This window comes from Taudactylus pleione, unplaced genomic scaffold (assembly GCF_031769625.1).
Source record: "Taudactylus pleione unplaced genomic scaffold, aTauple2 ptg000127l, whole genome shotgun sequence".
NCBI lineage: Eukaryota > Metazoa > Chordata > Amphibia > Anura > Myobatrachidae > Taudactylus > Taudactylus pleione.
In genome coordinates this window covers 7,431,173-7,446,312 of record NW_028284529.1, presented here as the reverse complement: position 1 = coordinate 7,446,312, position 15,140 = coordinate 7,431,173, and the positions used below count along the sequence as shown (strand labels likewise).

Below are 15,140 nucleotides of genomic sequence, written 5' to 3'. Positions count from 1 at the left end.
AACTTGCAGATGAGAGGTAAAAAAGTGTTTATTCCACCTTTTTTACAAACTTTATTGAAAACTACTATACATGCATTTTCTATACCCCACTTTTCTGGAAAGACTCATTTGCTGAAACACACTTGCTAGCCATATTTTTATGTTAGGGTAGACTTACCTTTGTCAACTTGTTTTCTTCAAAGTCCATAGGTCTACAGGGATACCATCGGGAAATCTGGTTGGAGTGATCCAGGCACCAAAAACAGCTAAGCTTTCAGCTCCCAGAATGCCTCAGGTCCTCCTCCACATATACCCCGCCCCTGGCCACAGGCACTCAGTTTTGTAGATAAGCCCAAGGAAGGAGAAGGAAAGAGGAGAAGAACAATGTACTGCAGAAACACACACAAGATGAGGGAATCTGTGACTGAAAAAAAAATTACCCAAAGAAGCCAGGTTTGTCAAGGTGGGTGTCCTGTGGACCCTATGGACTTCAAAGAAAAAGAGTTAACAAAGGTAAGTCTACCATAACTTTAATTTTGTTCTTCAGGGTCCATAGGGATACCCTAAAGCAGTTCCCCTAAGGGTGGGGACGCTCCTGAGCAGAAAGGAGATCCCGCCACCAAAAGAAAGCATCCTGAGAGGCAAAAGTGTCAAAGGCGTAGAACCTAAGAAAAGTGTGGACAGTAGACCACGTGGCTGCCTTGCACAATTGTTCAGCAGAGGCACCACGAAGAAACACCCACGATGGTCCCAAAGACATGGTAGAATGTGCTGCCTCCATGTTAGGAACAGGGAGATCAGCCTTAAACCTAAGAGATAGTCATACACAACCATTGAGCCAACGTTTATTAGCTGGCCAGCCTCCTTTGTGAAAACCATATAACACAAAAAGAGCATCTGATTTTCTTAAAGCGTTTGCAAGATCCACATCGATATGGAGAACACAAACCACATCCAGGGAGGCTTCACCTACAGAAAGGTCTGAAGACTGAAAAGCTGGAAACAATCTCTTCATTGACATGAAAACGGGACACTACCTTAGGCAGTTTACGGACAACAGCTCTATCCTGGTGAAAAATAAAAAAGGGGGAGCGACAAGAGAGCGTTGCCAAATCAGAGAGACTGCGTGCAGAAGAGATAGCAAGGAGAAAAGCGTCTTCGCTGTCAGCCACTTCAAATCTACTCAGTCCAGAGGTTCAAATGGGGGGAGCTTGTCACCCCGTGAGAACTAAAGACAAATCCCACCGTGCCGCCAGAGGGACAAATGGAGGTTGCAGCCGGAAAACCCCTTGCAAGAATGTTTAACATCCGGCAGAGGGGCAATTCTGTATTGAAACAAAACTGATAAAGCAGAAATCTGGACTCTAAAGGTAGCCAGGCGAAGACCTAAGTCTAATCCTGCCTGAAGAAAAGCAAATATTCTTGCAACCTTGAAATTCTTTGGGTCATATTTTCTGTGAACACACCAAAGAAAAATTGAATGCCAAATTCTGTGATAGATGCGGGTAGAAGCATCGTCTGAATCATTGAGGCCGAAAAAGCCTTGGCCTTGAGGCGGCAGACTCAACAGCCATGTCGTCAAAGCCAGCCAATTATGGATAGACAAGTCAGGTCAGAGAACCAATTTCTCATGGGCCAGGCAGGGGCTATTAGTATTATCCTGCCGCCTTCCTGCTTGTACTTCTGATGACCCTTTGGAGGAGGGAGATTGGAGAACCCAGGTATGCCAACCTGAAATCCCATCACACCTCCAGAGCGTACACTAAAAGCGGCTAAGGGGTCCCTCATTCTGGGCCCATACCTGGGGATTTTGTGACTGTGACGTGACGCCATGAGGTCCACGTCCGGTAATCCCCACTTCTCCACCAGGATTTGAAAGACCTCTGGATGAAGAGCCCATTCTCCAGAGTGTATGTCCTGGCGATTTAGGAAGTCTGCTACCCAGTTGAGAACACCTGAGATGAATATTGCCGAGATTGCTGGAAGATGGCATTCTGCCCATAGCAAAATCTTTGCCACTTCCTTCATGGCTGCCTGACTTCGTGTGCCTCCCTAAAGATTGATGTAGGCCACTGCTGTCGCATTGTCATACTGAACCTGGACAGGCCTGACTTGTAGGATGTCCTGCGCCAGTAGGAGTGTTTGTGCACTGCATGAAGCTCCAATATATTTATTGGCAGGTGACTTTCCTGAACTGTGCACCTTCCCTCAAAGGTTTGATGACCTGTCACCGCTCCCCATCCTCCCAGACTTGCATCCGTGGTGAGGAGTACTCATTCATAATGGACAACCCTTGTTTAAATGAGTCGTCTCCAGTCACCATGCAAGGGAGAGCTGAACCTCTGGTGAGATGCGAATCATCTGAGAATTTATGCGATGATACGGACCATCCCAATGAGCCAGAATCCAATGCTGTTGGGACCTGGAGCGGAACTGGGCATAAGCCACCATCTCAAATGTGGCTACCATGGAGCCCTGTAGCTGCATGGCCAAGTGAACTGACACTGTTTGCTTGCAGAGTAGAAGAATCCTCTGTCCCAGAGAGTCCAGCAGTGCCCTCAAGTGCATCATCTGGTGAGTTGGAGAAAGAAAATACTTTTCCCAATTGATTACCCAGCCGTGCTCTTGTAAGCAGACAATGGTCATCGGCAGGTGACATTGTAATCCTCGCCTCCCCTCTTCAATCACTGCCCTTGACTTTGCTACCTACTTTACATCTAATGGTGCATACACACTATCAGATTTTTCAGATCTGAACGATAACTATTTTAAAGATCGTTCATATCTGAAAGAAAAATCTGACATGTGTGCAACAATGAACGATGAGCATTCCCGTTTGTCAGATAACGATATCTAACATCTGATCTGTTTGCAGTCTGTTTTGTACGATTTCCATTCATTTTAATACAGGCTGAAATCGTTCAATCGTTTGCAGATCGTTCAATCGTCCAGTCGTTCATCTGACAACATATCTGACTGTGTATGCACCTTAAAATTGATTCTATACGTCAGGACATCATATACCACCAGTCCCCCAGCTCTACACCACCTCCTTTTCGGATCACCCACCCCCATCCATTTTACCGACGGACATCCTTCTCCCCTGTATCTGGAGAGGAGGTCATGGCCCTCATCTGGTCCCCCCCCCCCTTTCCACATCCCCCCTTGACCCTATCCCTTCACGTCTCCTTTGCTACCTCTCTCCTTGTGCCTGTTCCCATCCTGCCCACCTCCTCTATATCTCCCTCTCATCTGGCACTGTCCCTTCTGCTTTCAAACATGCCCTTGTCTCCCCCAGTCTTAAAAAACCTACCCTACTCTCTCGAACTACCGTCCCATCTCTCTCCTCCCTTTTGTCTCTAAGCTCCTTGAGCGTATTGTCTACAACCATTTTTCTTCCTTCCCACTCCCTCCTTGACCCTTTTCAGTCTGGCTTCCGTTTTCTCCACTGAAACTGCCCTCAAAAAAGTCAGTAATGACCTCCTTGCTGCCAAATCCAAGGGCCTCTGTTTATTCTCCTTGACCTCTCTGCTGCCTTCGACACTGTGGACCACCCTCTCCCGATGCAAATCCTTCACTCCCTTGGTCTACGTGACACTGCCCTCTCCTGGCTTTCCTCCTATCTTTCAGACTGGTCCTTCTGTCTCTTCTCATGACTCCTCTTCTCTGCCACAGCCTCTTACAGTAGGTGTACCCCAAGGTTCTGTTCTTGGATCTGTACTATTCTCCCTCTATACATCTTCTGTAGGTGAACTCATCAGCTCTTTTGACCTCCATTATCACATCTATGCTGATTATACTCAGATCTACCTTTCCTCCCCTGATCTCCCCCCCCTCGTATCGCCAACTGTCTCTCTGCTATATCTTCCAGGATGTCCCAGCGATTTCTTAAACTTAATATGTCTAAGACTGAGCTGATCATTTTCTCACCCCCAACATAAGCTCACTTCCCACTAGGTCTTCAACAATTGATGGCACAACCATCTCCTCTAGCCCCAAAGTGCTGTCTTGGAGTTATCCTGGACTCCTCCCTCACCTTCAAACCACATATCCATATCCAGTCCTATCGTTTCCATGTCAAAAATATTTCTAAGATTAGACCCTTTCTCACCCAGGACGCTACTAAAACCCTCATACACGCATTGGTCATCTCCAGATTGGACTACTGTAAACCTCCTCCTATCTGGCCTCCCCAACTCCCATCTCTCTCCTCTTCAGTCTGTCCTCAATGCTGCTGCTCGACTCATCTTCCTCTCCAAACGCTCTACAGCTGCCTCCCCTCGCCTACAAGCCCTCCACTGGCTCCCCATCCCTTTTAGAACCCAATTCAAGATTCTCACACTCGCTTACAAAGCAGTCACCCATTCCTCTCCCATTTACATCTCTGATCTCATCTCCCTTCACTCAACAAATGCACGCCGTCTCTCATGCCAACTGATTACTTCCTCCCACTCCCGCCTCCAAGATTTTGTCCGTGCTGCTCCTGACCTTTGGAACTCTCTTCCTCACCCCATCAGACTAAACACTTCTTTACAATTCTTTCAAACGGGCTCTCAAAATCCACTACTTCATCATAGCCTTCCAGCTCCCATTCTAACTTGCTGCAACATGCGCCTTCCTCTCTGTTTACTCCATCTGTGTCACACCTGTTTGTCTGCCCCTCCCCTGTAGAATGTAAGCTCTTACGAGCAGGGTCCTCTCCCCTCTTGTGCTTCGCCTTACTTTACTTTCATCTACTTCTTACCCCCTACCAGGACACCTAACACTTGGCTGCTTACGCTCTGTTCCATACCTAGATATTATGGACACCAATGTAGCAATGTATATTATCCATGTCCTTGTCCTATATTGTATTGTACTATTAGTCGCTTGTCAAATTATTTGTTTTTGTAAAGTGCTGCGGAACACTTGTGGCGCCATATAAATTAAGGATAATAATAATATCTCCTGAGATTGAGCCAATATCAGGAGGTTGTCTACATATGGCAGTATCCCGACCCCTTATCGTCTAAGATGAGCCATCATGACTACCATTATCTTGGTAAATACCCGAGGGGCTGTGGCTAGACCGAAGGGTAGAACCTGAAGTTGGTAATGTTGCTGATCTACAGCCATCTTCCCAGTGGCAACGTCAGGAAGATGGCACTGCACAGTGAAAGCAAAGACCCTGGCACTGTGCTAGAGCCTATTGCTCTCTTGTATGCATGAGCCATCTTCTCAAATATCACTGGGAGCCGCCTGTCGGCACAAGACAAGATGCTGGGCTGGGGAGGCCTGCTGCTACTCAGGAGTTAGTAGGTGACAAAGGGATGTACATGATCAGCAATAATACTCCGGTAAGCTTGGGCAATTAATTAATTGTTTTGCTGGTTTTAAAGGGAATTAATGTGTGGCAAAAAAACACTTCCCACACCATTACACCACAACTAACCTGAACAGTTTATACAACCTGAATTGTATCTATGGTCTTTATGCTACATTCTGACCCTAAAATCAGAAATAGAGGCTTGTCAGACTAGGGAATGTAAAAGCACATTTGTGCTTCACTGTTGAGCACACTTTTTAGAATATACTAGTAAAGGGATTAGTCCACCTACTGCTCCGCTCCAACCCCTGCTTTACATACACTTACTCCTACCCAGTGCAGAGCGACCTTTGGTTAAGGTCTGTCCAGTCGCTCACTGCAGTGAAAGCCATTCGAGGGCAGCACACGACCTGGCCAAACTGCGCATGCATGTTGTAAACAGGATAGATATTAAGAGATTCACTGGTAAACAAGGTGTGGCTATTAACCACTTAACTGTCTTTTTTTCTAAAAACCAAATTGTCAGGTTTTTTATGAATGCATTAGGTGAGGAACATCCATTTTAACTTATCCAAAATGTTTTTTCTTTTAAAGATTTGTACATTTTTTTCAAACATCAGAACCACCATCGGAACATAGGAAACATTGCAAGGTTAATTTACTTTTTCCCAGCGACTGCTAAGCTTTGCAGCTGCTGAGTGGGGAGTCCTGCTTAGTTGACTGATCAGCAGTACAGTAGACACAGTGGAAGAGGGTGCAGGCAAGCAGAGGGACTGGAAGGTCTCTCTGAGAGCAGTAGCTGCGGGAAGATTATTCTCTTCCTGCAGCCGCCCTCATGTTTATCTGACTGGTCGAAATTTCTGACCAGAGCAGATAAAAAAAACTGTATGGTCAGAAAATTACAACAATGCCAGGCAAGTGGTTAAATCACGAGACTGTCATTGTAAAAGATAAACCATACTGTGAGTTAAAAAAAAAGAGTGTGGAACACTGACTTTGGACTATCCCAAAACAGTTTTACAGGTTTCAACCCTCTCACACAGATAGTTTGCTGTCACACAGCATTCAAAAACGTTGCATTTTTCCTGTGCATTGTAAAAAAAGTTTGTTCAAAAGAGTAACGTGCAACTTAATATTCTTAGTTAAAATGAAAAAAAAACGCCCACCAGTCATTGATCGGATCTACCCAGTCTGGGCTGGGTCCTACCGTTCGGTGGAGCCAAGGCTCCTTGGGTTTGCATCAGACTACGGGCGGTGATACCACGCATATTGCACATTGAAGGTATCACAACTAGGCTCTTTTTGGGTTTTACTTTGTGACGAGTACTTGGGCGTCACAGTTACGAACCTTCCTAGGTCGCTGGTTTCATGATGTCGCAGGGCCTCCCGTTTTCTTGTCGGCGCCTTCAGTTCTGAAAGCGGTCTTCAACATTTCTCTCCAGCGGGGTTTTGTCGCTTTGGCCCAGTACACGACCCTTACTAACCTTGGTCTCACCCGTTCTGTGGGTGCCTTGTCAGTCGCTCTTGTGGACCATTTGCTATTTGGGCATGAGAGTCTCCACTTAGCGACCATTCATTGGACTAGGGTCACTCGCAGGAGTTCCATTGGGTACGTCTTCAGCCTTGTGAGGGTTGCTCAGGATCCCTCTAGTCTAGGTTGCTGGTGCGGTCCAAATGCACTACACTCTCTCATTCAGTGACTGTTTTCTGGTATTCTCCTCTAGGTCCGTTCCTGGGTCCCTCCTGGATGGGTTTGTGGTACCCACTGGACTATGGGGCCGTGACGTTGCCTTTATGACTCTAGGGCCGTTGGGTAGCCGTCCACAACGGCTCGAGCACGGAGCCATTTTTCTGCCCTTCTTGGGGGCCGGCAGGTTTGCAGTCAGTCAAACTGCACAGTGGCAAATGTAAGGGGGCCCTAGAGCACTGACACTCAGCGGTAATAATGCCTGTAATGTGATAGGGGGCAGCAGACTCCCTCCCAGGATAGTGGTTTCGCTATGCAGTGGTCTCTCTGACGGTCGTTTGGTTAGGTCTTCAGCGAGAGGATCTTAGGGCCTCTTGGCACGTCTTCAAGACTTCACAGGGTTGCCTGTGAACAGCGTATCTGCTGGTTCTGCAGAGAATGCCTTGACTGTTCCGTACAGGTTTCGGCTAGCGCGTCGGTTCTGCCGTCCCCACTGTTACCTACGGTTCTCCAGGCGCATAAAGCCTTCCCCCTATACGGGTAATCCTGGAGGCTCCGCTGTCATAATGTGGGGCCATTCTCAGGCAGTCGGTATGTCCTGGATTGTGTCTTCCACTTCACCAGTCCTGCTGGTTCATTGTTTCTACACAGGGACCTTCCACCGTTTGTTTTCCCGATCTGGCCTTGGTGACCAGGGGTTGGAAAGTTTAAATCTCTCATTTCCTCTGAATTGGGAAACAATTATTTGTAGGGGTGGATTACAAGTTTTCACTTATCACGTTCCTTGGCTTTCCTTCGCAGGGTTCTGGAGGCCGGTTGACTACTTTTTGTAACTATACTGGCTTTGGTCCGGTCGCTTTATTTCCTGCGACGTTTGGCCTTTCTTCTTAAGGTCCAATTCCTTTTTGCTAAGTATGCTGCGAATTCAGACACGGTTTCATCCGCAGGTGGTGCTGTGGACTCTGGCTTTAGTCCTATCGGCTCTCACACAGGCGGCATGGGTGTTGGAGCTTTCAGCTGATCTTCGGTTAGTTGCTTCTGAGCTGGTCTTCTTTATGGTTATTGCCTTCAGTTGGCATGGTTTAGTGTTGGCATTCCCATGTCACCTTTTTCTCCTCTTCCAAGAGGATGGTGTGTTGATCTGTACAGTTTTTTTTTTCTTACACAAGCCGCCTCTTGTTTCGGCCTTTCTTCCAACAGGAGGTTGTCTTTCTGATCTTTTGTCCTTCGGCGACTTCCTGGAAGAAGGATGAGATGGTTTTGCTAGCTGGGCTGTACGCCACACTGTTCTGTGGCTTCTTTTGTAGCGCATTAGGGGGTTGACCGGCTACTCACCAGACCCTTGTGTATTGGATCCACTCATACCTCTTCTGGAGCGGGTCGACTGCCACCAGATCGGGTGTCATAGCCTTTTGCCAGGGCATCTGTTTTCTTAGGGGCAGTGCGACCTAAGAACAGCAGCACAGTCCGTTGTACAGCTCACTGGTCTCTTGCCCGCACGTTTGCTCATTTTAGCGTTCAGGTTTCTTGCCTCTGGCAGGTACCCTCTCTGGGGTTGTACAGGTCACCGGTCAGGCAGCCTGAGCATTCCCTCCCCTGGACGCGGCTTTTGAATGTCCCATGGTCCAGTGTCCCCCAGCCTTGAGGAAAGGAGAATTTTTGGTACTTACTGTTGAATCCTTTTCTCTGAGTCAGGCTGGGGGACACTGCGTTTCCTCCCTCACGCTCAGTCATATTGAGTATGAGTTATAATTTGGGTCCTAATTGACAGTCAGTTTTGTTATTTTTCGAGGTGTCACTGAGTATTGCTTTTCCTTACCAGACACTTTTTAAGCTGCACTGAAGTCAGGGGTTGCAGAGGGAAGGAGTTATAGGTTACAGTATTTAGTGCCAACAAATCCACACCTTCCCACCTACAACCCATGGTCCAGTGTCCCCCAGCCTGACTCAGAGAGAAGAAATCAGGGGTAAGTACCAAAAATCCTCATTTTATAATATATATATATATATATATATATATATATATATATATGCGACTCTGCAAAGTGTGGCACTCCACGCAATAAACACACAGGAGACGGCTTGTAGAAAACGGTTAACGTTTCAATGCATCAGCATTTTCGTCAGAACCACTTTGCAGAGTCGTATATCTCACCAATTCAGTGGGGGCAACCAGCTAAGTACCAATGTTATTTTTGAGTGCCGGACTTTGGTGTGTGTGTGTGTATGTATGTATGTATGTATGTATGTATGTATGCATGCATGTATGCATGTATGCATGATATATATATATATATATATATATAGCGCATTGATTGCAAAATGCGCACTATAGTTTGTTCTTATGCGCTACAAGCAGTGAGGGACTCTTTTTAAAAATGTGCGGGTCCCGCAGGACGCGCTGTGATTCACTGACCTGTGTGGTGCGCCGCAGCAGCTAATAACAGTCCTCAGCGTCTCCCTAACAAATCACAGCAGTCCTTGTCCAATCATTGCTGACCACCACCCACACCCTTTGCCTGCTAACCCTGGCGGCCGCTAGGTTATCGCGGGCTACCAACAAGTGGTGATTGCTGCAGGGCTCGCTGCCTCTCCAGGGGACTCTCATCCAGTGTGACCTGCCGCTGCATGTAATCGGTCCTGCAGTTTCCAGTCGAGCAGGACCGGCTCCAGGGCTGACCAATGCAGCCACCACTGGGCATTTAACTTGTGCTACTCCCCAAGCTGTCGGTAACAGCGATTGGGATCGGCGCAGGTGACGTTACTGCCAGTGCGTCACTGGCCGCTGCTACAAGTTTCTGGCTGCCGGCATTACGCCCCTCCTCCCACTATGTGCTGAATCCCGGGCCACAGAATTACCAGCATGACGCTCTTTCCACACAGTTCATGGGACATCAATCAGATGTAAGCAAGCTAATGGGGATATAGTGAGGGGATATCATCTGTAACTTGAACTCTACCTGTGGCTGTCCACGCATGAGGCCAGGGAGGTGGACATTGCCCAGAACAGGAGGGAGCTGGAGGTCTACATCTGGCTGCTGAGGGACAAACTAGCGGACAACGGTGACCTAGCTGGGGGCTTCCAGCAAGAGGAAGGAGGTAATCACTGTCCCAACTATTTACCCTTGACCCCCTTCCCTATCCCCAGTACTGCCGCAGCTTATATCCTGACCCCCTCCCTTCCCCCAGCACTGCCCCTAACCCCTGCTTGCTCCCCAGTACTGACCTAGCTGCTGTCTACCCTTACCCCCTAACCCTAGCAGTGCCTGCTGCTAACTCCCCCTTTGACCACAGCTATCTAACCTTACCCCCTCCCTACACCCAGTACTACCTACCTCTCACTCCCTCCTTGCTTCCCCCAGCACTGTCCCAACTGCTGTCTGCACTTACCCCCTTCCTACCCCCAGCTGTACCCCAACTTCTCCCTGCCTCTAACCCCAGCTCTACTCCAACTACTGTATGCCCTCAACCCCAAATGCTACCTAACCCCAGCATTGTCCTAACTGCTGCCTGCCCTCATCCCCCATAATATGTGATAAGACCCAGAAACCGTAGGACCCCAATTTATTAAAGTGAGGGGTCCCTGGGACCCACAATTTTTTTTGCTCAGCGCTATCACTGATATTGTATATTCTATATATATCTAATCGTTTATTCTAGTAAAGCAGTCAGTTCAGCCTGCACCGTGTCGCCCCGTCTGACTGTCCCTTCTCAGTCGCAGGTAGTGGGAGCTATTGTGGGGGGACTGTTTTATGTTCTTTACCTGCCTGATTTTCTTTATTCCACCCTCATCACCTACCTCAATATTTTTAACTCCCTAAACCCATACCGGATACCCCCTGTCTCTGTAACTGCCTTATTTCCTTTGCCACTCTTGCTGCCTATAGTGCTTTCTTCCCCCTTTACACCAGCCTCTATATATTATCCCCTCCCTCTTTGCCTACAGCTCCTCTTTACCTGGCGACTTCCCCCCTTCATTACTCTTACTCACTATTCTTTACCTCACTCATTTCCTTCACCTGCCTAATTCTTTTCTTGCTCTCTTTACCAGCATCATAGTTTTAGTTTCCATGTACTTGTCTCATTCCCTTCAATCCTCCCACATTCCTATCACCTCCACCATCCATTTACCACCTGCTTCTTGCCTGCCACCTCCAACTTTACCTCATCCTCTGCCTCCGGCTTTCTTCACTGTACACACCCTTCACCCCTTCTTCGGCGATTGTGTAATAGCAGATTGCCTCACACACATTTTCCCCACTCCAGCCCCATAAAGGATGCCCCAGTGTGAACACTCAGTTCCCTGACATCGAACACTGCCTGTCCATAGGCAAAACTAGACATGTGGTAATAGGTGTTCCCAGTTACAACCCCCATGATAGCAGAGACATCTTGCGAGTCCTGTTGCTATGCAGGTAGCTTGATCTATCTAGCGCATTGGTGTGCCCATTCCCACTTGGAAAAAGATGCACTACGAAGATTTTTCAGTGCTGTTCATCTGCCTCCATGGCTGGCCTGTGTTTCCCAAAACAGTAGCCCCCACAATTCACATCATGCCAAATAGTTGTTCTTAGTCCAAAAAAGTACTACCTGTTTCATATTGTAAATTATATATATATATATATATATATTTTTTTTTTTTTTCTCAATAAAAATGTATATATTTAAATTCTTTTATCATGTTTTGTAGCACAACCCAATAGTATTTTTTGGCCCTTTTACCTTTTATGCTTATCCATTGTCAATTGGATGTATGGGTATCTTCTCCCAATTTTGTTATTTAATAGTAGATATATTTTAATGATTTATTGGACTACAGATTAAAGATTATTCACTCATTTGTAGATCTATACCTTTAAAGCAATGTTATTCTACAAATAATGCTTGGAAGGAGAAGTTTATGCCAAAAAGTACTACCAACAGAAGTCATTACACAATGGAAGATAATGGTTTGCATTTACAATCATATAGATGAATGGAACAGAGGAGTTTTACAGCACATAAATAAACTGCAGCAAGAAAACTAGCGTTTCCGCTAGGCTGTTTTAGCGGGTCCCGTTAAAATCACGTGCAAGTGTCGTCCCCACCCGTGGGTCGCAGTGTCCCGCGGGTGGGGAAAACTGTGGTGTAGCATCTATTCAGATACATAGCAGCACTTGGGGGCAGCCAGGCATGTCCGCAAGTGCCAGGCATGCCCCCAAGAGTGACGAAAAGGGGACACGTAAAGACACCCCCTTTTCCATGGCCACACACCCTTTTCGGACATGCGCACAGATGTGCCCCTTCTCTAGGCCTGGCGCCCTGCCCTGGTCCTTGAGTGAACACTAAAAACTAAGCAGTTTAATACCCCGTTCATACCTTAAAGTCACACACAGCAGCACACACCGTGTCGCACACAGCAGCAGCACACACCGTGTCACACACAGCAGCACAGTGTCACACACAGCAGTAGCAGTTTTTTTTCCCGTTTTGAACAAAATAGTTTTCAAAACAGAGTACACACTGCTGTACTGGTCTTTGTTTTTTGGCATGCTCACCACATAGAGGTCAACTAAATTAGAAGTACAACCTGCGATGTCATCGCAGTTTAATTTTTGCATACATCAGACAAAATTTCATGAAGCTCGCTCCCGCAATTCGGTTAATTTAATTGAAAACGCAATTAGCTGGCATTGTGGTGTTAATTGTACAGTTAGTGACTTAGGTCAAGTGCATGAGAAGTGGAAAAATCCTCCTGATCCCCAAAAATGTGACAAATTAGGCATAAGCAAAGTATTTGAGGCTGTTAAAAGGTTTGAAACGGCTGATTTGTACATGTTTTATAAACAGAGAAAAAAATCTTAGTAAGCAAATGAGGGAAAGCAAATTATAGCTTCTACATTTTTGAGAATATATTAAATTGCCTGCATCGTGATTATTCAAACGATAGATGGCCCGGTAATCATGTGGAAACGCTAGTTTCCGCATATTTAAGTTACCGGGCTATTCATCATGAGGGGTCGATAGTTTTCGGAGCCTGCTGAATACCAAATACTGAAAGTTTTTGGAGTTTGCTGCCGAGAACAAGTGCCATCTTCAGACGGCACTTGTTCTCGGATCCCCGCTCCTTTCTATGGGAAGGAGTTCCGGGGATGTGAAGAGGGATCCAAGCAGATCCCTCAGCCGCCTCCTCACCAGCTCCCCGGCGAATTGCGCATGCGTGATGCGAGGTCACACATTCGTAGCCGGGACGACGGGGAGCAGGAAAGTAACGCAGCTACAGAAGTAGCTGCGATAATAACCACGAGGACAACTACTTTTCGGAGCAGTTGTCCCCTCTCCGGGGTAATGAAGAATTGCTCTGGTGTCACTTTTTCCCCGCTGCGAGTTGGATACTTAAGTATCCCTTGCAGCGAGTTCAGAACTTCATCATCGGAGGCCATACGGCCTTCAATGATGAATAGGTCCCTAAGTGTTTAATACACAAAAATATTGGAAAACAGTTGTAACTCCCATCTGCAAATAAAAAAATCATCAATATAACACCTTTGCATACATGTCCCACATAATTAAACCCATTTTTCAGCTATTCAAAGAAATCACCAGAAAAAAGGACGTCTCTATTGACTCAGCAAATTACATGTACAAAATTCTTGTAATATATGGTTTTATTTTGAAGCAGTCTGAACATTACCGACTCCAAATTGTCTCAGACTCCACAGCCCTGGTTACAAAACAAATAAAACTAAAGCTTAAGCGGCCCCAAGGAACCCCATACACTCCAAAGCACTAAACAGAGGTGCTCCTGACAAACATGGGGTTTAGGGGGAAGGAGCATGGATAAGTGTTTAGAAGGTGAACACACAATACGTGAATGTGTTTCCAGCATCCCTTCATTGAAGGACTAAGAGGAAACACTCATTGAAAGTTCTCAAGAATCTTGTGCCTCACAGCAAGTTTCTGCAATATTTGTTGAGCATACTATGGCTACTACCAATGTGGCCCACTGAGGACAGAACGAATGCAAAAAATAAAGAGTATTTTAACCAACACAAATCACAATTTTAATTTCAAGATTAAGTTCTACAAAAAGGAACAACAAAGGAGTGCCAAGTCTTCTGGTCTTCAGTGATTCTACTGCCTTAACATTGTGCTGCACTAGACTGCACATTTTCCACTCAAGACCTTTAATCCTAGCAAACCTAACTGCAACATACAATATGTCATATCACAGGATAGAAATAAGAATGTGGCAGTAACTTAAATCACATTTGTTTAAAGCAACCAACTTCTAAATCTAACCTGTTAAAAGAAAATATTAAACTTTACAAACCTAAAACGTTGAGCTTGTTGAGCAAGTGGACCTGGGTATCTCCGGTTCGGTGACTGGTACAACTGGGAAAGAATAGTGTGGTTTACTTTTTGGCTTGGATTGTTGGCAAATTTGACAGTTATAGGCTCTGTTGCTCCTGGAGGTTTCTGTCCATTTAAGCCTTTGATTGCTTCTTCAGCCTCAATCCTCTTGTCAAACCGTATAAAGCCAACTCCCCTTGATACACCTAATTATGCAAAACAGTTAAGAAATGACAGTAATCAATGAATATCTCAGACAATTAAACTGATTTCCCCCCCCCCCCTGTCTAATAGATATACCTGCCTGGAACTCTATAACTTGTCATAGAAACATAGAATTTGACGACAGATAAGTAACACTTGGCCCAGCTACTCTGCCCCTTTTTTAATCTTATGGTAACCTCAACCCCATTTGATCCTTAAATCCTTGATTCTTACTCATTTCTTAATCCCATTCAGCACCTGTAAAGATTACTGAACCTGATCTGATAACGTTGTGAAGATACAGGTTTTTCTGATCACTCAGGTAAACAGTTCAGTAAAATGTCAAAAAGCCCTTTATTGTACATACACAAAGTACACTATAACTTTAAAGTTTACAAGCCAGGAAGGTATCTATCTTACCAAGACCCCACAGTAGCATATGATTTACCAATGTATGTAGTCTCCTGCTGTTAAATGCTGGCAGTAGTCCTGTGTCTCCTGGTCTGGGATATCAGCTCACAGTGCCCTATGCCACAAATTCTCCCCACTAATGGCACAACATGCCTAGTCAGTGCCTGCACTTCAGAAATCCATATCAAAAACTTAAAATGTAATGGAGTAGGATTGCTTTAT

General features: G+C 46.0%; 1 protein-coding gene across 7 annotated transcripts in view; it reads right to left on the bottom strand.

The window, feature by feature from the left end:
• The window catches only part of ELAVL2 (ELAV like RNA binding protein 2), a 218,045-nt gene that overhangs the window by 19,031 nt on the left and 183,874 nt on the right, over positions 1–15,140 (bottom strand). For all 7 annotated transcript variants that reach the window (XM_088472609.1, XM_088472610.1, XM_088472608.1 and 4 more), the window contains exon 6: positions 14,284–14,509. In XM_088472609.1, coding sequence (XP_088328735.1) covers positions 14,284–14,509 — 226 coding nt within the window. The remainder of the gene's footprint in view (positions 1–14,283; positions 14,510–15,140) is intronic.